The 26,317-nt window shown below is 38.6% G+C and overlaps 1 protein-coding gene across 3 annotated transcripts in view; it reads right to left on the bottom strand.

Moving 5' to 3' along the window:
- Positions 1-19,017, bottom strand: part of ABCA8 (ATP binding cassette subfamily A member 8) — a 74,356-nt gene extending 55,339 nt beyond the window's left edge. The window contains exons 1-10 of one of the 3 annotated variants that reach the window (XM_047706649.1): positions 18,855-19,017; positions 18,139-18,227; positions 15,320-15,429; positions 14,013-14,217; positions 9,415-9,579; positions 6,229-6,332; positions 4,845-5,071; positions 3,093-3,234; positions 2,583-2,768; positions 60-207 (exon numbers count right to left, since the gene is read on the bottom strand). In XM_047706649.1, coding sequence (XP_047562605.1) covers positions 60-207; positions 2,583-2,768; positions 3,093-3,234; positions 4,845-5,071; positions 6,229-6,332; positions 9,415-9,579; positions 14,013-14,217; positions 15,320-15,415 — 1,273 coding nt within the window. In that variant the 5' untranslated portion in view covers positions 15,416-15,429; positions 18,139-18,227; positions 18,855-19,017. Of the gene's footprint in view, positions 1-59; positions 208-2,582; positions 2,769-3,092; positions 3,235-4,844; positions 5,072-6,228; positions 6,333-9,414; positions 9,580-14,012; positions 14,218-15,319; positions 15,431-18,138; positions 18,228-18,854 lie in introns of all 3 variants that reach the window. The other 2 variants (XM_047706648.1, XM_047706650.1) reach the window with 2 other exon arrangements.
- Between the last annotated feature and the right edge of the window lie 7,300 nt (positions 19,018-26,317).

The raw sequence follows: 26,317 nt of genomic DNA, 5'->3' as shown, positions 1-26,317 counted from the left end.
ACATGTGTTAGATATGCCTTTAGGAAATGACATTCAATTTTAATCATATCTGTACTTACTTGGCAAAATTTTCTCGAAATAAATCGTAAGTGCCATATAGAAGAGAAGATCAAAAGCCAACATGAAATTTGTTGCTATTATCAGATTTGAATAGTCCGATGGATTAGGAAATGTGTTAGAATTCAAATCGTAGTCCAAGCGCAAAAGCTGAAAATTAGGAAGTAATTAATGAAAGGACATCAGGTTTGTGATAAATGGTTAACAATTGGGTTTAGCATAAACGTGTAAGAGCTACTTTTTGCCTCCTACAGGGAGCACAAAGTTGAGTGAAACTGCCTTCTTTACAATTCTCAAATCTTTTGGAAGGTGTGTAACCCAACTATAATGAAATTTAGTAATTGCTGTGGTTAAATTATGTTCCAAATAAAACTGGAGCATTAGGACTATTACAGGATTTTTGTTGCCTTCATGCCCGTGGTTCTTGGTCATGCCACTTCACAGAATAAAGAGGTAGACCAGATGAAAAGTGGTGGGCAGCAAGGCAAAGTTTATTGAGTGAGCGTAAAATGCTCCCAGAGAGGGAGGGGGCCTGAGAGAGTTGCCATTTTGGTGTTCAAATCTAGGGTTTTTCTGAGCTTTTTTGCAGATATATCTTGAGCATCCTGAATGTGGGTCCCTGTTCATTGGTCTCTAAGTTGTGCCAATGAGGGCTTTGATCACACACCTGTCTACCTATTGTGTTATCCACATGTTGATGGTGTTTTGGGCTGACATTTGAACAAAAACTGCCTCAACTTGTGGTAGTGACTCCACATTTTATGGTTAATTGTTTTGTTTCAGGATGTTGCAAAAGTCACTTCTGCAGAGACTGCTAGACAGGATGCCATTGTGGTCTTCTGTAGTCCATAAAACAGGATGCTAGTGTGGTTTCATTAGCTGTCCTGGCTTTCCATTTTCTTGTTGTGGACCCTGGCCCTGACTACCTTAGTGTTCACTGAACTCCTAATAGGAGGAGGCAGGGAAGTATAGGAGATGACATTTGAGCTCAACCTTAGATAAATTTTTACCAAATAAGATACAGGACAGGACAAAGGTGTGATCCTCCTTGAAAATGGCTACATGAGAAAGAATTTATGCTCTTAGAAAAAACAAAACAAAACTGGTGTGTTTAAGGAGAAACTGTGGGAAAAGTGGGGTATAATGTTCAAATTAATGGGTCTTTTATAATGAATAATCCTTTCACTAAGAACCAAATAACAGATATGTATGCAAGGACTGACATTGCCATTTAATTGGAGGGACAGCAAAGTGAGTTCAATGTGAGAATCAGATAAACAGAAATGACATTGGATGAACAGAAATGTAATTTGCTCGTCAATTATTATGGTTTTAAGTTTTTTTTTAAAGATTTTATTTATTTATTTAACAGAGAGAGAGAGAGAGATCACAAGTAGGCAGAGCAGCAGGCAGAGAGAGAGAGGGAAGCAGGCTCCCTGCTGAGCAGAGAGCCTGATGCGGGGCTCGATCCCAGGACCCTGGGATCATGACCTGAGCTGAAGGCAGAGGCTTTAACCCACTGAGCCACCCAGGCGCCCCTATGGTTTTAAGTTTTGATTTTCTTTTCTTTCTTTCAGTAGTCTATACATTCACTTGTGTTGTTCAATTATAAAGTCAAAATAAGAGCTAGAATAATTAGAATTCAATCTGCAATATCAAATCCATATTTAATTAGTAGCCAAAGAAAATGCTTTAGATCATCTCTGAAGAATGATATGCTGACCTTCTATTTTTTTCATTCACCAAATGGCTTATTTTGCTGAGTTCAGTATGCCCAAAGCTTTTTTGAGAGTCATCTGGGTGGCTCAGTCGGTTAAGCCACTGACTCTTGGGTTTTGGCTCAGGTCATGATCTCAGGGTCCTGGGATTGAGCCCCATATTGAACTCTGCACTTAGCACAGAGCCCACTTGGGATTCTCTCTCCCTATCCCTCTGTCCCTCTCCCCTACTTGCTTTCTCTCAAATAAATAAATAAATAAATAAATCTTTTTTTTTTTTTAAGTTCATCTTTGGGGCACCTGGGGAGGCTCAGTTGGTTAAGTGACCTGCCTTCGGCTCAGGTCATGATCCTGGAGTCCCAGGATTGAGTCCACCATTGGGCTCCCTGCTCAGCAGGGAGTCTGCTTCTCCCTCTGACACTCTCCCCTCTCTTGCTCTCTCTCTCTCAAGTAAATAAATAACATCTTTTTTTTTAAAGATGTTATTTATTTATTTGACACAGAGAGAGAGATCACAAATAGGCAGAGAGGCAGGCAGAGAGTGAGGGGGAAGCAGGCTCCTTGCTGAGCAGAGAGTCCAATGCTGGGCTTGATCCCAGGACCCTGAGATCATGACCTGAGCTAAAGGCAGAGGCCCAACCCACTGAGTCACCCAGGCACCCAAAGTAAATAAATAAAAGCTTAAAAACATTTTCATCTTTACAACGTAACAGTAGTATGCTAATCATAGAAAAGACTGTAAACAACAGAATTCCAGACAGGAAAAATGTTTCTGAAATGCCATCAAACAGTTGGGCTCTTTCTCACCTGGGCCATTCCAAGTGTGAAGGCAAAGGGGCTAAGAAAGCTTAAAATCCACTCCAAGGATGTAGGAAGTTGCCTGTACAATGCTGTAAATCCCAAACTTCCCCAAAAGACCGTGAGAAGGAACACGACCAGACCAGTGAGGAAAGATTTCTTTACCAAGACGCTCATTAGAAAAGCCAATGTTATCTAAAATGAGAGAAGATCCAGTTGGTTTATATTTCCCTAAAGATTATTCTTAGCATAACACAATAAGGAATTGTATATACAAAATTAGAGTTACATTTTTTGTCTATAATACAAAACTGTGCTCTATAAATTGCACTATAAGTTGGCATTACAAAACATTACAAATCTTAAAAAAAAAACACTACAAATCAAATACATGGATGTTCTCAGGCAAACAGCAGATAGTGAAGAAAAGGGATATGGAGAATAATTACCTATTTGGAAACCAACACTTGATTCTTAGGGTAAGAGTTGGATGGAAAGCAACTTAATTCACCAACTCACCAAAGACAATCCATAGAGGAAGAAGAGGGTGAAGATCACCGTGAAGCCAGTCAGAATGACAAACTGGACATATTTTATAATGAGTGCCAAGGAAAGTGCCATAATGGAGATGAAAACACCATAGAGCAGACCCCAGGAGAGCCTAGGATAGAAACAAGATGTTATTTTAGAATTTCATATTCCACTGAAAGGAGGATCCAGAATGGATTCTAACAGTATTCATTGATACATTCATTCTTTTAGTAGATACTTATTGAGTTTCAGGATATTTAAATATAAGGTAAATGTATGCAGAAAAATTCTTTAGGAATTAGGAATATTTTTTGTCCTAAAATTAGTTCCAGAAAAATACACATACATCATGTACACATGCACACACACACACACACACACACACACACACACACACACATATCACTGTGAGGAAAAGGAGAAAATAGTCTTCTAGTCTATTTGATTTTGGTTCAAACATTTTTTTCTGCTGCATTCATACTCTGTGACCTTGAGCAAACTCTGTAATCCCTCACCTTTTTTTTTTTTTAATTGCTCTAGACACTGGGAATAATACCACAGTATTGGCTCAACGAAGTTATGTCTAAGTGGGACAGTGTCCAAGTACATTGTAACTCCTCAGTGAATCTCAGGTCTTTTCTCCTCTTTGGGACCTCTCTAGGGGTGAGGAGCTTCATGGATTCCCTCAGAGATATAGGATAGTTCACCTTCCTTTGTTTAATTCTCTTATCATGTTGATGAACATTCTTTAAAGGGTATAATGAAATAATGAAAACAAAACACCAGCAAAACCAGCAAAACAACAGCCTACATGTACGGCAATTACTCTGCACCGGAAAGTGTTTTCATGAACTTAGCAGATATGAAATCATTCTATTTTCACAAAGGCTCTATGCAGAAGCATCATTATTTTCTTCATTTTCTAGACAAAGAACCTACTGAACAAAGATTTGAAGTACCTATGATTTCGAGTCCAGGCATTCTGTCTCTAGAGCTGTTAGAGTTCATGGCTCTGCCATACTCCCCTCCAATATTAATTCAATGAGCAGTTCAATATTAACTTATACCATTTTCTTCCAGACTGCAAATTTATTTCCATTTGCATATTCCATGTGGCTTCCTAGCCTCTGTGTTATTTTACTTCCTTTTCACTACAAACACCACCTCCATGTTTTTAAGTCATTCTCAAGTTCTCTCTCACACAGGACCTTGTCCGTGCTTGGAATTACACAGCTTCTGGCATTTTAAATTCAAACTACCCAGCCCCTATTCACAAGCCTGTTCTGCCAGGTTGTTCCTTCAAATACATCCATCATACCCCACCTTTAGTCTCAAAAGAGCTCCTTGTCTTTGACCTCTTTTTTCCCCTTGCAGTCCCATGCTGGCTTAAATTCTATTTCCAATCAGCTTTGACACCCAAATCTACCATTTTTACCACACTCTTACCAGTAGACTCAATGGCCATCCCACATTATCCCTACCTCACAACCAGTAGACTCAATGGCCAACCCTCATTATCCCTACCTCACAACCACTATCCAAACCCAAATGTGCTATTCTTTCTTCAGTCTGAGAAGCACAGTAACCCACAGCCTTAACTTGACAAGCATTACATCAATGACAATTTATCCCACTCATAGGGAAGAGTTAGAAAATGATTAGGTTTGAATACAGATGCTCTGAAGAGGCCCACTTTTCCTAAATCCCTACATTTATTTATTTGTGCTATGCTTTACTCACCAGAATGCTGAATCCTGAAGACCCATCATCCTCATCAAGCCCTTCATCTTTTTCCTCTCTCTTGTAACATTAAGAGATGCATAATAAGTGAAAGAGGAAAAGGAAATAATGCAGAAGAAAATGAAGAAATCAGCTTCAATGCCCCCCTGACTGATGAAGGGATGTATCTTCATATTTTTTCCAGTAATGGACATCAATTCCTCCATCACTGAATGATTTGTTGCAGTCTGAGGAAATACATTAATAAACAAAATTTGTGTATTCATGGATGGCATGCTCTGTTTTCTTTCAGCCGTCTGTTTTCCTCTGAACACAAAACTGTTAAGTCTGGATCTGATGCTAGTCTAAATTTTCACTTCTGTGTTCCACCACTGGCCCACTGACTCCAGGCATTCTGAGCTTCTCACAGTTTTCAAAATTTACTATGTGTTTTATCACCTCCCTGCCTAACCCTGCCTTATAATGTGCCTGACATACATTAATGACCTTATATACTTGGCAACTCTTACCTCAAGCCTCATTTAAATTTAAATTTAAATGATGTAAATTAGGAATTCTCCCATGGCATTTTAGGCTGAGAAGTTAAGCCTGTTTACTTACAGACCTTTATACCCCCCTGCTACCCTACTTTTCCCTTTCTAAAAACTTTTTTTTTAAGTATTTAAATTCTAGTTAGTTAACATGTAGTGTAATGTGGTTTCAGGAGTAGAATTTAGTGATTCATCACTTACATACAACACCAATGCTCATCACAACAAGTGTCTTCCTTAATCCCCATCACCCATTTATCCCTCCCCTATCTCTCCTCCAGCAACCCTTAATTTGTTCTCTATAGTTGAGTCTCTTATGGTTTGCTTTCCTCTTTTTTTTCTTCCCTTATGTTCATCTGTTTTGTTTCTTAAATTCCACATATGAATGAATTTGTATGTTATTTGTTTTTCTCTGGCTGACTTATTTTGCTTAACATAATACATTCTAGCTCCATCCAGGTCATTCCAAATGACAAGGTTTCATTCTTTTTGATGGCTGAATAATATCCCATTATATATCTATATCTATGTCTCTCTATATATCTATATCTATATATAAATATCACAACTTCCTTATACATTCATCAGTTGATAGACATTTGGGCTCTAATAATGTTCCTACTATATGCCTGGCTTCCTGACAAGGCTAAATTCTTGGGAGAGAAAATTTTTCTTTTATTTATGTCTGTAGCCCCCATGACATATAGAAACTTAAATAAACTTTGTTCTAAAGAAACCAGTGATTAAGTGAAGAACAAACCTCCCCATTTATATTTAATTTCATGAACATTTTGAGGCCTCTAATAGCATTAATGTGGATGCAACATCAGTTAGCACGGAAAATTTGTACTCACTTCTATGATAGCTGCATTGATAGCAGCTTGAAGAGCCACAAAACCTGTCTTCCAGTATTGTGAAACTTGGCAGCTAACATTTTCAGTTGTTTTAGAACAATGAGCTTTAAGAGAAAAAAAGAAACCCATAGATATCATTATGGATTATTTCAGTTCTTATTATAGGAAACAGTGGACTTTACAATGGTCACACATTATAAATGTTATTTTGACTGAAAGCCTATGAAAACATAAACCAGAGTAATGATTCTCAAAGCACAGCAGACAGAGCACTTATAGGGGATGTTCTGCATTAAATTAGAATACTATGCTCTCTCACACTACCTTCCCTGTTTCTTCATCCATCAAAAATTTTGTAGAGTTCTTCTCTTCTATGATTTTGTATTGTCAAAATAATCTTTTTATATTTTTCAAAGGTTAGTAGGTCTCATATGGATTGAGAAGCATATGGATTGAGAACTAGAACTTTGCCTAACATTACATACAAGACAGGCAATAATGAGCAACTGGGAGTTCAGAGGAGATAACTTACTATGTTTAAATCATGTCAATCAGAACATCTTTTGAAGGAAAAAAAAATCTTACCAAAAAAAAAAAAAAAAAAAGTCTACCAGTCTAGTGAGTATTAAATTGCATTAAAGAGATGGTGATATTTAATGTGAAAAAATAAAATTGAGTATTGGAATTAAATACATGTTTCATTAACATTTTAAATATTTAAAAATCATTGGAAATCATTCAGGCCTACAAACAAAGATATAATGAACACATATGTACCCATGGCCAAATTTTATAAATGAAGAAATCATTACAAATCCAATTAGAATCCTCTGTATATTGTCTATGATCTTACTGCTTTTCCTAGTAGCAAGCTCCTAAGAGGCTAACTGCTTTCCTAAACTTTGTGTTTATATATGCCATTAAGCTTCTATAATGTATCCCCAAACCACACATGTAATTTTAAATTGTTAAACTTTATATCATCTATCTTATTACAGTCATCATTCTCCACTTTGCTTCATTTGTTCTATAAATGATTTTGAAATTTATATAAATGGCCCTATTTTTTCTTCTTTTTATGATTGTGTAGAACCACATTGCAGGAATACAATTCAATGTATTTATCTGTTCTCTCATTGTTAATAATTTGTTTAATTTCTTTTTTCTTTTTGCTGTTTAAAAAAAAAGCCACTGCTATGAAAGTCCTTATATATGTCTTCTCATGAATATGCGTGTATCAGTCAGGATAGCCAATAATACGCCTAGTAACAAATGACCTTCCAGATATTAATGTCTTATCGCAGCAGCAGATAAGCAGATAGCGTGACTCACTCACGCTACAGAGTCAGCAAAGGTCTTTGCAAGAAGGGGAGTAAGGTCCTCTTTTTCACATCTAAGGGTCCCAAGGTGAGAGTTTCCATCTGGCTTGCAGAAGTAGGTGAGGAAAGGGTATAGAGAACTCACATCTGCTTTTCAATGCCTTGAATCTAGGTATCTAATTATACCTACAGAGCAATTATTCCATGTCCTCAGAAGGAGAGGATAATAGGCAGCAAATTTTTAACACAGGCATGAGACTTTCACTAATAAAACTTCCATGATGCTGGGTTACAGATTATATCTTCAACTTAAAAATAAAATTTCTCAATTTTAAATGTTTAAAATATTTTATAATATTGGGTTTTCTTTGCTATGTATCCTTGTCAATACTTTGTATTGTTCTATTTACTGTTTTTGGCCATTCTGGCTAAATATAAAATGATATCACATGTCGTTTTAAAATGCATTTCCCTGATTACAAATGCAGGTCCAACTGTTTATTCTTTTTTTTTTAAAGATTTTAATTATTTATTTATTTGACAGACAGAGATCACAAGTAGACAGAGAGGCAGGCAGAGAGAGAGAGAGGGAAGCAGGCTCCCTGCTGAGCAGAGAGCCCGATGCGGGACTCGATCCCAGGACCTTGAGATCATGACCTGAGCCGAAGGCAGCGGCTTAACCCACTGAGCCACCCAGACGCCCCCAACTGTTTATTCTTGATCTGCGTTTCTCCTTCTATGAGGCTCCTATTTATATCTTATATATTTTTTTTAATTTATTCAGAGAAAATCTTTATATATTCTGGTATTGACCGTCTGTTAGTTTTGCTTATATAAATATTCCATCACAAGTTTTGCCTTAACTTTTCATTATCTCTCTGATGTCTTTTGATAAAGACAATTCCTTAATTTTGATCTAGTTTGAATTTAGCAAACTTCTTTTATAGTTTACTTATTTTTTGTTGTTTAAGAATTCTATTCTATCCCATAGTTACAAACATATTCTCCTATATTGACTTCTAGAACGTTTACAGGATTTCCCCCCCTCCAAGTTCTGTACCTGAAATTGGTTGTTTAGTATGAGATAATTTCACTTTGTTCTTTATGGACAGATGATTTTCCCAGAACCAGTCACAGTGTCTTCTCAGTCATATGTTAGCTTTCAAACTTGTGTGAGAGCTTTCCAGGTTTTTTCCTGTTTCATTGCTCTATCTGTGTTTTACTATGGTAATAGCATATTGTCTTAATTAGTTATAACTTCATTCTTTTAAAAAACCATCTTGGCCTTTTTTCTTGTCTATGCATTCCCTGAGTATATGGTCTCTCCAAGTTCCAAATTAATACAGAAATTTTCATCTCATATAAACCTAAGATCTTCTCACCTGTTCTTATGTAGCTAAAACCCAAATCTCTTGGTTAGTGAGATTGGCAAAATCATACAGCATTAATAATAATAATCAATCACTCTGGATTTGGTGCCCTCTTCATTTTGGGCCCTCAAAAATAAGCTTACTCAGACATCTGAAGAGAATCTTCTTCTATTTTATCCATAAACAAATTTACTCTTCTTTAGCAATAATAAATTACAACTACATATTCCATTTAATATATATGTATATGTACACATGGATATATGGAAATGTGTGTATGTATGTATCCATCTATGAAACCATATGTAACAACTATCTAATACAGCATGTTAATAAAACCAAATCCCAATGTGTATTTCTTAAATGTGTCAGTTATCCTGTTGATATCACATTGCAGATAGGGATTTTTAAATTTGTTGTATTAACATCCATTCTTATGTACAATTTATGCCATAATTGTGGTGGAGAGCATTGGAGTTACATAGCTGGAAACTTACCTTCATGGTCCCTGTGTTCCTTCTTTGTTGGAATTCTGTATCCTAGCAAGAATTTCAAATGATATGAGAATGTATTAGTAAAGATGACTTGTATAACTTCATCAGGATTATCTGACATTAATTCTTTAATATTTTCTTCTTCGGACAGCCCCAAAACTTTTGCGTCTGTCATTACAAGAAGGGAATATATTTGTTAGTAAATTACTAGGAGACCAACTTCAGGATGTCATGATAAATTATTTTTACTAGAGTTCTTTTATTTTTTTTAAAAGATTCTATTTATCTACCCAACAGAGAGAAAGATCACAAGTAGGCAGAGAGGCAGGCAGAGAGAGAGGGGGAAGCAGAAAGCCCAATGCAGGGCTCGATCCCAGGACCCTGAGATCATGACCTGAGCCGAAGGCAGAGGCTTAACCCACTGAGCCACCCAGGCGCCCCACTAGAGCTTTTTTTTTTTTTTTTTTTAAATTTCGTTTCAGCGTAACAGAATTCATTGTTTTTGCACCACACCCAGTGCTCCATGCAATGCGTGCCCTCCTTAATACCCACCACCTGGCTCCCCCAACGTTCTACCCCCCGCCCCTTCAAAACCCTCATGTTGTTTTTCAGAGTCCATAGTCTCTCATGGTTCATCTCCCCCTCCAATTTCCCTCAACTCCCTTCTCCTCTCCATCTCCCCTTGTCCTCCATGCTATTTGTTATGCTCCACAAATAAGTGAAACCATATGATAACTGACTCTCTCTGCTTGACTTATTTCACTCAGCATCATCTCTTCCAGTCCCGTGCATGTTGCTACAAAAGTTGGGTATTCATCCTTTCTGATGGAGGCATAATACTCCATAGTGTATATGGACCACATCTTCCTTATCCATTCGTCTGTTGAAGGACATCTTGGTTCTTTCCACAGTTTGGCAACCATGGCCATTGCTGCTATAAACATTGGGGTACAGATGGCCCTTCTTTTCACTACATCTGTATCTTTGGGGTAAATACCCAGTAGTGCAATTGCAGGGTCATAGTGAAGCTCTATTTTTAATTTCTTAAGGAATTTCTCCACTGTTCTCCAAAGTGGCTGCACCAACTTGCATTCCCACCAACAGTGTAAGAGGGTTCCCCTTTCTCTACATCCTTTCCAACACACGTTGTTTCCTTTCTTGCTAATTTTGGCCATTCTAACTGGTGTAAGGTGGTGTAATGTGGTTTTAATTTGAATCTCCCTGATGGCTAGTGATGATGAACATTTTTTCCACTGGAGCTCTTTATAGAAATAAAACACAATCAAATATCAACTTTGAGTATGTCAGGCAGAATACAATTTGGGAAAAGACATAGCTCTTCAGAAGAACTACATGAAGATTAGTTATTTTCTTTTCCTTTTTAAAAAAAGATTTTTATTTATTTGACAGACAGATCACAAGTAGGCAGAGAGGCAGGCAGAGAGAGAGAGGAAGAAGCAGGCTCCCCACTGAGCAGAGAGCCCGATGCGGGGCTCGATCCCAGGACCCTGGGACCATGACCTGAGCCGAAGGCAGAGGCTTTAACCCACTGAGCCACCCAGGTACCCCTTATTTTATTTTCATTTGTAGTTCTTGAACCAATTTTTATTGCGTATAATATCATTCCATACCAATTAAACTATTCACAGGAGAATTAATATTACAATAAATCTACAATGTTGGCAAAAAAATGATCACGAATGGTAGATCATTGTGTTTAAATCAAAATTAGGCTTTGGTCCATAGCAGATGAAAATAATTATAAAAGTTCATTTTCCTTTAGCAATCCTGACAGTAGGGTAAGTACACTTAAAAAAAGAAGAAAAAATTTAAAAAATATGTCAATTGAATATACTTATATCACTAAAATAATCCCTCTTTCAGCAGTTATTGTGTTCAATGCATTACAAATATCTCATTTAGTTTGAAAGAATGAGAAGGAGAGCAAAGAAAGTCCTGGATTGGGGTGGGAGTGTTGAAGACGCATGTGAAGGAAAAAGGCAGCATGTATTTTGATAGAACTATTTTTTTTTCCTGGAACCTCATCCTTAAATCCATGTGATCTTGAGTAAGTCATATAGGCTTTATCACTCAATTTCCATCATAAAATAAACAATAATGTCTATATTAGTAGCACAGAATATTACTACAAAGTACAGAAAATATAATACAGAATAATATTCTATTACTACAGAATAAAGTCTGTAAAATCTAGGTCATGAGAACATTAAAGAATATCATAATTGCAATTACATTATTTATTAAACAAAGATAACAATGCATTCATTGTAAAGATAAACTTGATGTAAAGACTTGTACACAGTAGTCATTTAATGAATATTTGTTAGCCCAGTTGCATGGGACCTTGAATCAGGATATTGTTGAGAAGCACAAGGTAATGGCATTGTGAGTCCCTCTGCCCCAGGAGGACATCTGTGAGCCAGAGGATGAGGGCAAACACACCTTGAGCTAAACAGGGAGACCAGACCTTAAGCAGACAGTGCAGATCAGAATATCATCTTGAATCAGAAGGGGAGTCAGTGTTTGTAGGGAAGACACACAGTGCAGACATTAAAATTCAGATAGAAGCAAGGAGGTGGTGTTCAGTGAGGCATGATGGGGAAGCAAGTTTGGATGTAAACCATCCATCCACCTATCCTGGCAGTGTGAAGTGAAGCATGGACAGGAAAGAAAAGTCCAACAGAATTTGGGAACTGTGGCCATAGAGACTCCTAATAGTGAGACTAAAAGCAGATTACACAGAGGTGGACTTCTGGATACTGAATACAGGTAGGGGGTCAGGATCCAGGCACAAAATTAATGGTTACATAAACTGTAGTAGAATCATGAACATAGGATAGCAAAGAGAAGAGACTTTATATAGATTGGGTGGAGAAAGACCTAAAAGTTCCCCTTACAGTAATACCCATGGTGAGGAATTATGGTGTTTAAAATTGATACTGAGTACTTCCTAAGTCACTTTATGTATGTATGCAGGTAGGTAGGTAGGTAGGTATTTATTGAGTGTTGGGAGGGGCAAAGAGAGAGGGAGAGAGAATCTCAAGCAGGCTCCATGCTTAGTACAGAGCCCAATGCAGAGCTCAAGCTCATGGTCCTGAGGTCATAACCTGAGCCGAAACCAAAAGTCAGATGCTTAACTAACTGACTGAGCCACCTAGGTGCTCCCAAGTCACATTTTTATGTTCTTTTTCTAATTGACATATAATTCATATAACATAAAATTCATCCTTTTAAACTGTACAATTTCATGATTTCTAGTCTATCCACAAAGTTGTGCAAGCTCTAAATTGTTTCTAAATTATAACTCAACTCACATTTATGGGCCAATCACTATAGATTTCCCTTTGAGGTATGCATTTATATTTGCAAAGAAGAATTGTTTTTATTTGCCTGACATTCACTCCTCCTTCTAGTAAACACTCTAAAATTCATTTGGGATACTGACACTCTTCCACTCACATACCATGTGGTTTGGATATGGTCTGCAACATGACTAGGAACCCAACCAATGGCAGCGACAATACTTTATTCTTCTATTCAGTGAGATTCATTCTTGGTGGGCCAAGACCAACACTAATCCAAAGTAGACCATCATTCCAATGGGTCTAATTTCTGAAATAATTTTGAACAGTTGGGAAAGGTCTGTACACTTTTCACTGGAGTTGTTTGTGGTGGGGCTTACATCTGGAGATTCTGCAGACTAAGTCTGCTTCTATTTGGGGAGAGCCAACAAGAGAATGAGTCTAGCACACAATACTACAGACCTGACAACTGGAGACATATTTCTTCCTCTATTGTTGACCCATCTCTATCCATACCCATTTCCTTAAAGTTAGACAAAAGATGCCCCCCTTTCTTTGAGACAAGTTGAATTGGGATTCTCTCATTCTCAACTGAAGTATTCACAAAAAATATAGTACTATTGATCTTATTTTGAGTATGGTGATAATGTGGCTCAGAGAAGTTGACGACTTGCAAAATGCACTATGGACCCAGTCACAGAAGTATTTTTAGTCAAATTGTTCTTGGACTTTAAGACTAGTTCTCTTGTCTATTCACTAGGCTGTTTTTCTTGATTTCAGAAAATTATTCTTCAGGAAAGTGACGTTGACAGTCATAATGTTCTTCTTATTTTTTATTGATAAGTATCTTAACAATGAAGGGTGGAAATTTGAAACACAGAATACTCATCAATAGAATCTTCAAATTAGTAAGAAATTTTTTTGGTAGTAAAAACCTGGAGATAAAATTTCCATAATCAAATTCAAGAAAAGACTCACTGTTTTTGTCTCTAATAATAAGCAAATGCTAGAGTGACAATCTTTGTCTAGTAATAATGCTTCCACAGCCAAATGTCAACCATTTGACACTCCTGCTTTTCAAAATCTGCCAAACTCTATATTCCACACTTCCCCAAACCGTATGCAAGATCAAGATTTCTTTGTTGAGAGACTGTACCCAATTTCACATAATCTATAAATTTTGACAATTACCACAGTTTATCAACTGAAATACAAATCTGTAGTTAAATGAACCAAAAATTGACATCAGAAATTCCTCTTGGTTGCTAGAAAACTCACCTTTCATGAAGGAAGCTAAGGCTACTTTATTCATTATCTGTTGGGTTGTATTGGTGACAGGTGTGTATGTAATAGAAAATGTAGAATCTTTAAATGAGTCTACCCGTCCCAGGTCCATGGCAGGCAGTGAAGAAAAATCATTAAATTCATGACTAGTAGGATATACAGACAAGCAAAGTAGGAGGAGCAATGGGGTCAACCATTCCTATACAATCCAAGAGAAAGAATAAAGAAAATTGTGATTTTGTATTAGTTATCCACAATCATTTGGTCATACAGTTTGTCTTGTACATTTTTTCTGCTTTCAATATATGCCACATTATGAACTCCTGAAAATATGCATAGTGCAAAATTCAGCAGTCTGAGTAATTCCAATGAGCTCTTAAAAGGATTCAAATGTATTGATCACAGCACCAGTCTAAAGCATGCTTGGACCATGAAAGGATGAGAGGCAACCGTGGAAAGCTATTACAAAGTATTAGCAGCTGGTATGACCTACTCATCCAGTTTCTGGTTCTACTGAGAGCTTAGTGTTACATGAGACAGTTCCAAGGCACTGCTAATTTAATGGTAATATACTGGCTACACGCCAAGATCCTGGTATTAGAAACTCAGCACAATTCAGGCAACTGGAGAAATACTGTCTTTTTAGTTATTATTGGTCACCTGCAAACTTCCAATAAGACATCACTTTATTTCCTAAATGGATGATGATAGAAGAAATTCACAATTAGATATATAGCAAAGTTGTGATTTAGTTAGAAATGCTACTAATTTATATCTATCTGATTTTTGGAAGAGATCAAAGCTCAACCAGGATTTTTGTTATATGGTAAAAATGATAGGAGATAATGCTAATTTTCTTCTTGGCACTAATGACATCTCCAAGTTTTCTGCTCTTTTGAAGAGACTGATTTATTTTTAAAAAATTCAAAAGAGAATATACCACTTCCCTACTTCAGTGTCTTGATTAACTATGCCTTCAGAATCTCAGTATCTAAACCTGATTGTCCACAAGTAGAAACATTAGCAAACATGTGACCACTGACTTTTAAAACATTTATTGGATTTTCTATTGCTGGGTAGAATTCAGTGCCTTTAGACCTCGACTTGGGGTCTATGTCTGAAATGTCTGCGGACAGGTTGAGGTTTGAGGTTTGAGGTTTGAGGAACAGCTCCTTCTCTCATAAGAAAGGTTTTCTGCTTCAGTCTGGTTTTTGGAAGGAGAGAAACAAAGTATAGTTACTTCCCAGGGAATATATATTTCTACATTGTAAATAAGAAGTAACAGGGATACTGAATCATACCATAAAGGACTCTCTTTTCAGTCTCCATTTTTTCAGAAGGTTCTTGCATAATAATGCCCAAGTCTGTTGACACACACTTATCTCTCTCTTCATCATTTTGCCCTGTTTAATAAGAAAAAAAAAAGGAGAAGATAACATTAATGTGACATCTTCATGAGAAGATATACCCTGCAAACAGGAAAAGGCCAACCTGATCATTGCAATCTGTGAGTTCCAAAGTTAGCATATTATGACTCCCCTGGCTTCTTTTCTTCCCACTTCCAAACTCTTTATTCTCTTATTTTTTTGGTCATGCCTTGTGTCAGTGATCAATGTATTGCCTCAAAATTCATTCTTTGCAGCCTGCTCTCTGAAAATGGATCTGGGTTTTTTAAACAGTTTTCTTTGCCAGCCGGCATGATGGAAAGCTTTGTCAGTATGGAGGACTGAATAGACATTGCAGGAAGAAGAGGCTCTCCCCTTTGGTCTCAGAGTGGTTCATTTTTCCTATTTCTAGAGACTTTTTTTCTCCCCCACTGCTCTGACTAAATGATTTTCTCCAATGCAAAATGCCGGGATGGTAAAAGTTCCCTGTGTGTTTTCAATAACTCTTGACTCAAGATCAAGAATGTGACAGCTCTAGAGTTTTTCCCCCAGAGTTTTGTTTCCTTTAGAATCCCTGTTGCAAAGTCAGTGCCCTCCTTGTGCCCATGGCTTGACTGTCAGTGGGTTGCAATACCACCTACCCAAACACACCTTAGCTGACACAACATGACCTTGCATGAAGTAAAAAGCAATTGCCATCTACCACCATGGCTGGGTGGGAAACCTCCCTGTCCCTAAGCAAAGGTGAGTTGCTGCTGAGATTTGCTTGGGAAACCAGCAATGACACAAAGCAGAGAGAGGCTGTCACTCAAGGACGGGAGAAGCAGCTCTCACATATCCAAGACTTCCCAATAGCTACAAGGATAGATTGTATGACAGGCCACAACACAAGTCTTAGCAAATTGAGATTATACTAAGTATCTTTTCTGACCATGAGGATAGGAAACTAGAAATCAGCAACAAAAGAAAAGCTGAAAGAATGTTCAATCAGTGATCAAACACCTCTCAACAAAGAAAAGCCCAGGACCAGATGGCTTCTCTGGTGAATTCTACTAAACATTTAAAAAAAGAATGAAAGGCGCCTGGGTGGCTCAGTCAATTAAGCCTCTGCCTTTGGCTCAGGTCATGAACAAACCTAGAGTCCTGGGATCGAGCCCCACATCAGGGTGCCTGCTCAGTGGGGAGTCTACTTCTCCTTCTCCCTCTGCCTCTACCCCCTACCCCCTCTTCATGTTCTCTTGCTCTCTATCTCTCTCAAATAAATACATAAAATCTTTTTTAAAAAATAAAAAAGATTTTTTTTAATGTGCATGTGATTAAGAAAGTGCCATGCATAAACAATGAATCTTGGAACACTGAAAAAATAAAATAAAATTTAAAAAATAAAATATGGAGTTCTTCTGTGTATTAAAACAGAAAAAAAGAGAAAGTTTCATAATTTATTTTTAGAAATCCAAGCTGATAGATGCTATATTTTTAAGAAGTGAATTTAGTCATGTATAAATTTTCATTTTAGATGATCTTTCACTATGTATTATTCTCACTTGAAGCATGCCTTTTTTTAAAATAATTTTTTATTTTTTTAATTTCTTTTCAGTGTACCAGAATTCATTGTTTATGCACCACACCCAGTGCTCCATGCAATCCATGCCGTCCACAATACCCACTAGCAGGCTCACCTAACTTCCCATCCCTGCCCCTTCAAAACCCTCAGCTTGTTTTTCGGAGTCCACAGTCTCTCATGGTTTTACTCTGCTTCTAGTTTTATCTATACTACCTTCTATTGAAATTTATCAAGTTTCCCCCCATGTTTTCTTCCTGTCCCAAAGATAGGACAGATACTTATAAAAGCTATTCCTTTGATGATTACTCTTAATTTAGGGGCTTTCCTGGAAAAATATCTTTCTTCTTGTAGTGTCCTCATCTGTTGTTGGCCTCACGTGAGCACACCAGGGATGTGATTTGGGTGGATGAGTCAGGACTTCGGAGCACAGAGATGGCTCTTAAGTCCTGAATTTGAGGCAAGTGTTCTCCTCCTCCCACATGTCTGTAATGTTGGCCAGGGATAGGAAACCACATGGTTGCCATGAACTTCCGCATCATGATGAGGAATAGACGTGCCCTTGCTTGAAGCTGTTATCCCATTCATGCCTCAGGATGACACCGAGGGCTCTGCTACTTTCTAGATACAATGCTCAAGGAAGATATACAGAAGCCAGTTCTGATGGGAGCCACATTAGCCAAGACAACCTCAGAGAGCACTTCCCCTGGGAAAGATCTAGACGTGTCTGCTGATGAGGCTGAGAGGCACATCTAGGGGGAAGCAGGTTCTGTGAAGAGGTTAGAAAGTCCAGGCAATGGCAGTTGGTGAAAAGAAGATAGTTCCCAGGGGGCACCCCACCACCACCAAAAAAAAAAAAAAGGCATTAGGTTAGGTATCCAGGGATAAGGGATTGACTATCCCTATAGGCCGTTCCTAGTGCAGTGACTTCCGTGTGACATTTTTAAGGGGACTGTGCAAGGCTGGGCGGGAGAATCAGCTGGCCAAAGACCAAAGACCAAAGACCAAAGAGGTGATCTCTCACTGTGGAATCTGCTGCAGCCCAATATAGCACAGAAACTTCCGTCTGGCTCTAGTCCCTCTGATTTTTTGTCGGAAATTAGTATTTATTTCCCCCCAACTCATGGATGTTCTGTAGATTATCAAAAGACTAACAACAACCTGAACTCCTTACTATCATGCAGTAGACAGTTCCAAGTTGTGAGGGCTCTGGGTTTTTCCTCTTAGACGGTTGTTAGATTCAGAGCAAAATGCTTGAACTCTCTGCTTACGGAAATAAAGTGCATTTGAAATAGTATTATGATAAGGAAACATGGCATTTTTCAATTCTGATTCAGGACATTCTGTGCATAGAGTAAAAGATCCTGGATAGCATCTAACGTTTCCCAAATTCTCAGAGCCTAAGAATGAGAGCCAGAGACAAGACAAATATTTCTGTAAATGCTTCTGGTAAACAGTCTCTGAGCCATAGAACAGTTTATCCAAAATGCCCTCACCCTTTTACTTTTATTGTGCAATAAAAGTAAATAACTATCACTTTGAAAATGACTCAGGTTTACAAATCAATTCTCAAGATACTCAGTTCTTCCCAAATTTTTAAAGCAGATTTTGGCCTATTTCCATACTCAGTTTCTAGTTAAAAATAATTTACCAGTTGCATAATGTTTCATAAAACACTATATTTTAACTCTGTGCTTTCACTTACATAATATTAAACACTGAGTATTCAAAAACATCAAAACAGCCCATTAGTTTTCAAAATGATTTCCCCATAGACGGTCAGCTTTCAGTACCTAAAGGCTTATTTCTAATTTTGCAAGAGCAAAAAAAAAGCAAAGAAGAAAATCCCCAAACACAAATCAGAACAGGGAAAAAATACAGTGAACTTACTTTTGAGACCTTTGAAGTCAAGACTGGAGAAGCACAGTTTATCCACTGATCTCCTTATTTAGAAGAAAACAATTCACATTTCCCCCCTGGTTTCTACTGCATCTCTAGACTCTTCTTGAACTGTTTGGCTTCTGTGAAAAGTTCCTGTGAGGGCTGCCTTCAGAAATTACAGCCTGTGCTCTGGGGACCCTGCCAAACATTGCATTCACGTGATCCCTCTTGGACCGCTGATCTCATTTGCATTCGGCCAGTTCCTGCAGAGCCCAGTGACATTTACACTTGGTGGCATGGCCATATCATATTATAAGGATCAATCTTATCAGGGAGATCAGGATTGCTAAGCTTTTGTTTATTCTGTCCCAGGTAACTGTTGGCTGATATCAGCATTTAAAGCAGTGCCTTTGAATAAAAAGTAAACCGTTGAATCAGAGAAAAGCTCCTCTCTACACAGAGATCTCCCTGGCCTGATGGACATCACTACTTGGATAATCAGGGTTTTCATTTCTGTTTCTCATTTTTACTCAGCTCAGAATATTTCCAATCTCCTTCATGACTTCATCTTTGACCCATGAATTACTGAAACGTGGGTTAATTTCCAAGTGTCTGGAGATGCTCCTGTTATCTTTTGGTTGTTGATTTCTAGTTTAATTGTAGCATGGCCAAAAAATTTATTTTGTGTGTCAGATTTCTTAGGGCTTGTTTTATGGACCCAGGATATGATCTGTCTTGGTGAATATTCCACACGCACGTGAGGAGATGTGCGTTCAGCTGTTGAGTGTGTGGAGTGTTACATAGATATCCATTAGATCTAGTTGGTTGATGGTGTTCAGTTTTTCTATATTTTTGCTGGTTTTCTGTTTACGAGGCCTGCTGATTACTGAGAGAGGAGTATTGAAGGTTTCAACAAAAATTACGGCTTTTGAGGGAGGAGTCAAGATGGCGGAGAAGTAGCAGGCTGAGACTACTTCGGGTAGCGGGAGATCAGCTAAATAGCTTATCTAAAGATTGCAAACACCTACAAATCCAACGGGAGATTGAAGAGAAGAAGAACAGCAATTCCAGAAACAGAAAATCAACCACTTTCTGCAAGGTAGGACTGGCGGAGAAGTGAATCCAAAGCGACGGGAAGATAGACCGCGGGGGGAGGGGCCGGCTCCCGGCGAGCGGCGGAGCAACGGAGCAAAATCAGGACTTTTAAAAGTCTGTTCCGCTGAGGGACATCGCTCCAGAGGCTTAACTGGGGTGAAGCGCGGGGTCAGCGCGGCCTCAGGTCCCGCAGGGTCGCAGAAGGATCGGGGGTGTCTGAGTGTCGCAGAGCTTACCGGTATTAGATCGGGGAAGCCGGCTGCAGAGACAGAGCCGAGGAGTGACTCTCTGCTCGGGGTTGCCTTGAACTGGTCGCAGGCTCGGTCAGCTGGGAGCGCGGACGTAGGCCAGGGTGACGGGAATAATTGGGCGCTGTTCTCTGAGGGCGCACTGAGGAGTGGGGCCCCGGGCTCTTGGCTCCTCCGGGCCGGAGACCGGGAGGCCGCCATCTTCATTCCCATCCTCCAGACTCTACGGAAAGCGCTCAGGGAACAAAAGCTCCCGAAAGTGAACCCGAGTGGATTACTCAGCGCGGCCCCGGGTAAGGGCGGTGCAACTCCGCCTGGGGCAAAGACGCTTGAGAATCACTACAACGGGCCCCTCCCCCAGAAGATCTATGGGAAACCCAGCCAGGACCAAGTTCACCTACCAAGGAGAACGGCGGAATTCCAGAGGAGAAGAAAGCAAAGCACGGAACTCATGGCTTTCTCCCCATGATTTTTTAGCCTTGCAGTTAATTTTTTTTTTCTTTTTCAATTTTTTTTGTTTTTCTCTTCTTCTGCTAAATTTTTTTTAGCTTTTACCGTTTTCTTTTTTAAACGTTTTTTAAATAGTTTATCTAATATATATATATATATATTTTCCTCTTTTTATATTTTTTCTTTACCGGCTTTCTTTTTTTTAATAGTTTCTTTTTTTTTTTTTTTCTTTCTTTCTGAACTCCTTTTTATCCCCTTTCTCCCCCCTCACAATTCGGGATCTCTTCTGATTTGGCTAAAGCATATTTTCCTGGGGTTGTTGCCACCCCTTTAGTATTTTACTTGCTCCTTCATAAACTCTTATCTGGACAAAATGACAAGGCGGAAAAATTCACAACAAAAAAAAGAACAAGAGGCAGTACCAAAGGCTAGGGACCTAATCAATACAGACATTGGTAATATGTCAGATATAGAGTTCAGAATGACGATTCTCAAGGTTCTAGCCGGGCTTGAAAAAGGCATGGAAGATATTAAAGCAACCCTCTCGGGAGATATAAAAGCCCTTTCTGGAGAAATAAAAGAACTAAAATCTAACCAAGTTGAAATCAAAAAAGCTATTAATGAGGTGCAATCAAAAATGGAGGCTCTCACTGCTAGGATAAATGAGGCAGAAGAAAGAATTAGTGATATAGAAGACCAAATGACAGAGAATAAAGAAGCTGAGCAGAAGAGGGACAAACAGCTACTGGACCACGAGGGGAGAATTCGAGAGATAAGTGACACCATAAGACGAAACAACATTAGAATAATTGGGATTCCAGAAGAAGAGGAAACAGAGAGGGGAGCAGAAGGTATATTGGAGAGAATTATTGGAGAGAATTTCCCCAATATGGCAAAGGGAACAAGCATCAAAATTCAAGAGGTTCAGAGAACCCCCCTCAAAATCAATAAGAATAGGTCCACACCCCGTCACCTAATAGTAAAATTTACAAGTCTTAGTGACAAAGAAAAGATCCTGAAAGCAGCCCGGGAAAAGAAGTCTGTAACGTACAATGGTAAAAATATTAGATTGGCAGCAGACTTATCCACAGAGACCTGGCAGGCCAGAAAGAGCTGGCATGATATATTCAGAGTACTAAATGAGAAAAAGATGCAGCCAAGAATACTATATCCAGCTAGGCTATCATTGAAAATAGACGGAGAGATTAAAAGCTTCCAGGACAAACAAAAGCTGAAAGAATTTGCAAATACCAAACCAGCTCTACAGGAAATATTGAAAGGGGTCCTCTAAGCAAAGAGAGACCCTCAAAGTAGTAGATCAGAAAGAAACAGAGACAATATACAATAACAGTCACCTTACAGGCAATACAATGGCACTAAATTCATATCTCTCAGTACTTACCCTGAATGTTAATGGGCTAAATGCCCCAATCAAAAGACACAGGGTATCAGAATGGGTAAAAAAACAAAACCCATCTATATGTTGCCTACAAGAAACTCATCTTAAACCCGAAGACACCTCCAGGTTTAAAGTGAGGGGGTGGAAAAGAATTTACCATGCTAATGGACATCAGAAGAAAGCAGGAGTGGCAATCCTTATAGCAGATCAATTAGATTTTAAGCCAAAGACTATAATAAGAGATGAGGAAGGACACTATATCATACTCAAAGGAACTGTCCAACAAGAAGATCTAACAATTTTAAATATCTATACCCTTAACGTGGGAGCAGCCAACTATATAAACCAATTAATAACAAAATCAAAGAAACACATCGACAAGAATACAATAATAGTAGGGGATTTTAACACTCCCCTCACTGAAATGGACAGATCATCCAAGCAAAAGATCAACAAGGAAATCAAGGCCTTAAATGACACACTGGACCGGATGGACATCACAGATATATTCAGAACATTTCATCCCAAAGCAACAGAATACACATTCTTCTCTAGTGCACATGGAACATTCTCCAGAATAGATCACATTCTTGGTCCTAAATCAAGTCTCAACCGGTATCAAAAGATTGGGATCATTCCCTGCATATTTTCAGACCACAATGCTCTAAAGCTAGAACTCAATCACAAGAGGAAATGTGGAAAGAACCCAAATACATGGAGACTAAACAGCATCCTTCTAAAGAATGAATGGGTCAACCAGGAAATTAAAGAAGAATTGAAAAAATTTATGGAAACAAATGATAATGAAAACACAACGGTTCAGAATCTGTGGGACACAACAAAGGCAGTCCTGAGAGGAAAATATATAGCGGTACAAGCCTTTCTCAAGAAACAAGAAAGGTCTCAGGTACACAACCTAACCCTACACCTAAAGGAGCTGGAGAAAGAACAAGAAAGAAACCCTAAACCCAGCAGGAGAAGAGAAATCATAAAGATCAGAGCAGAAATCAATGAAATAGAAACCAAAAAAACAATAGAACAAATCAACGAAACTAGGAGCTGGTTCTTTGAAAGAATTAATAAGATTGATAAACCCCTGGCCAGACTTATCAAAAAGAAAAGAGAGAAGGACCCAAATCAATAAAATCATGAATGAAAGAGGAGAGATCACAACGAACACCAAAGAAATACAGACAATTATAAGAACATACTATGAGCAACTCTACGCCAACAAATTTGACAATCTGGAAGAAATGGATGCATTCCTAGAGACATATAAACTACCACAACTGAACCAGGAAGAAATAGAAAGCCTCAACAGACCCATAACCAGTAAGGAGATTGAAACAGTCATCAAAAATCTCCACACAAACAAAAGCCCAGGGCCAGACGGCTTCCCGGGGGAATTCTACCAAACATTTAAAGAAGAACTAATACCTATTCTCCTGAAACTGTTCCAAAAAATAGAAATAGAAGGAAAACTTCCAAACTCATTTTATGAGGCCAGCATCACCTTGATCCCAAAACCAGACAAGGATCCCAACAAAAAAGAGAACTACAGACCAATATCCTTGATGAACACAGATGCAAAAATTCTCGCCAAAATACTAGCCAATAGGATTCAACAGTACATTAAAAGGATTATTCACCACGACCAAGTGGGATTTATTCCAGGGCTGCAACGTTGGTTCAACATCCGCAAATCAATCAATATGATACAACACATTAATAAAAGAAAGAACAAGAACCATATGATACTCTCCATAGATGCTGAAAAAGCATTTGACAAAGTACAGCATCCCTTCCCGATCAAAACTCTTCAAAGTGTAGGGATAGACGGCACATACCTCAATATTATCAAAGCCATCTATGAAAAACCCACCGCAAATATCATTCTCAATGGAGAAAAACTGAAAGCTTTTCCGCTAAGGTCAGGAACACGGCAGGGATGTCCGTTATCACCACTGCTATTCAACATAGTACTAGAAGTCCTGGCCTCAGCAATCAGACAACAAAAGGAAATTAAAGGCATCCAAATCGGCAAAGAAGAAGCCAAAGTATCACTCTTCGTAGATGATATGATACTATATGTGGAATACCCAAAAGACTCCACTCCAAAACTGCTAGAACTTGTACAGGAATTCAGTAAAGTGTCAGGATATAAAATCAATGCACAGAAATCAGTTGCACTTCTCTACACCAACAACAAGACAGAAGAAAGAGAAATTAAGGAGTCCATCCCATTTACAATTGCACCCAAAACTATAAGATACCTAGGAATAAACCTAACCAAAGAGACTAAGAATCTATACTCAGAAAACTATAAAGTACTCATGAAAGAAATTGAGGAAGACACAAAGAAATGGAAAAATGTTCCATGCTCCTGGATTGGAAGAATAAATATTGTGAAAATGTCTATGCTACCTAAAGCAATCTACACATTTAATGCAATTCCTATCAAAGTAACATCCATTTTTTTCAAAGAAATGGAACAAATAATCCTAAAATTTATATGGAACCAGAAAAGACCTCAAATAGCCAAAGGAATATTGAAAAAGAAAGCCAAAGTTGGTGGCATCACAATTCCGGACTTCAAGCTCTATTACAAAGCTGTCATCATCAAGACAGCATGGTACTGGCACAAAAACAGACACATAGATCAATGGAACAGAATAGAGAGCCCAGAAATGGACCCTCAACTCTATGGTCAACTCATCTTCGACAAAGCAGGAAAGAATGTCCAATGGAACAAAGACAGCCTCTTCAATAAATGGTGTTGGGAAAATTGGACAGCCACATGCAGAAAAACGAAATTGGATCATTTCCTTACACCACACACGAAAATAGACTCAAAATGGATGAAGGATCTCAATGTGAGAAAGGAATCCATCAAAATCCTCGAGGAGAACACAGGCAGCAACCTCTTCCACCTCAGCCGCAGCAACATCTTCCTAGGAACATCGCCAAAGGCAAGGGAAGCAAGGGCAAAAATGAACTATTGGGATTTTATCAAGATCAAAAGCTTTTGCACAGCAAAGGAAACAGTGAACAAAACCAAAAGACAACTGACAGAATGGGAGAAGATATTTGCAAATGACATATCAGATAAAGGGCTAGTGTCCAAAATCTATAAAGAACTTAGCAAACTCAACACCCAAAGAACAAATAATCCAATCAAGAAATGGGCAGAGGACATGAACAGACATTTCTGCAAAGAAGACATCCAGATGGCCAACAGACACATGAAAAAGTGCTCCAGATCACTCGGCATCAGGGAAATACAAATCAAAACAACCATGAGATATCACCTCACACCAGTCAGAATGGCTAAAATGAACAAGTCAGGAAATGACAGATGCTGGCGAGGATGCGGAGAAAGGGGAACCCTCCTACACTGTTGGTGGGAATGCAAGCTGGTGCAACCACTCTGGAAAACAGCATGGAGGTTCCTCAAAATGTTGAAAATAGAACTACCCTATGACCCAGCAATTGCACTGCTGGGTATTTACCCTAAAGATACAAACGTAGTGATCCGAAGGGGCACATGCACCCGAATGTTTATAGCAGCAATGTCTACAATAGCCAAACTATGGAAAGAACCTAGATGTCCATGTACAGACGAATGGATAAAGAAGATGTGGTATATATACACAATGGAATACTATGCAGCCATCAAAAGAAATGAAATCTTGCCATTTGCGACGACGTGGATGGAACTAGAGGGTATCATGCTTAGCGAAATAAGTCAATCGGAGAAAGACAACTATCATATGATCTCCCTGATATGAGGGAGAGGAGATGCAACATGGGGGGTTGAGGGGGTAGGAGAAGAGTAAATGAAACAAGATGGGATTGGGAGGGAGACAAACCATAAGTGACTCTTAATCTCACAAAACAAACTGAGGGTTGATGGGGGGAGGGGGTTGGGAGAGGGGGTGGGGTTATGGATATTGGGGAGGGTATGTGCTATGGTGAGTGTTGTGAAGTGTGTAAACCTGGCGATTCGCAGACCTGTACCCCTGGGGATAAAAATATATGTTTATAAAGCTGTAAAAAAAAAAAAAAAAAAAAAGAAAAAAAAGAAAGAAAGGATGAATACCCAAGTTTTGTAGCAACATGGACGGGACTGGAAGAGATTATGCTGAGTGAAATAAGTCAAGCAGAGAGAGTCAATTATCATATGGTTTCACTTATTTGTGGAGCATAACAAATAGCATGGAGGACAAGGGGAGATGGAGAGGAGAAGGGAGTTGAGGGAAATTGGAAGGGGAGGTGAACCA

Source organism: Lutra lutra, chromosome 16 (assembly GCF_902655055.1).
Source record: "Lutra lutra chromosome 16, mLutLut1.2, whole genome shotgun sequence".
In the NCBI taxonomy this organism is placed as follows: Eukaryota; Metazoa; Chordata; class Mammalia; order Carnivora; family Mustelidae; genus Lutra; species Lutra lutra.
The sequence above is the reverse complement of the archived record's forward strand: the minus strand, read 5'-3'. Positions and strand labels throughout refer to the sequence as shown.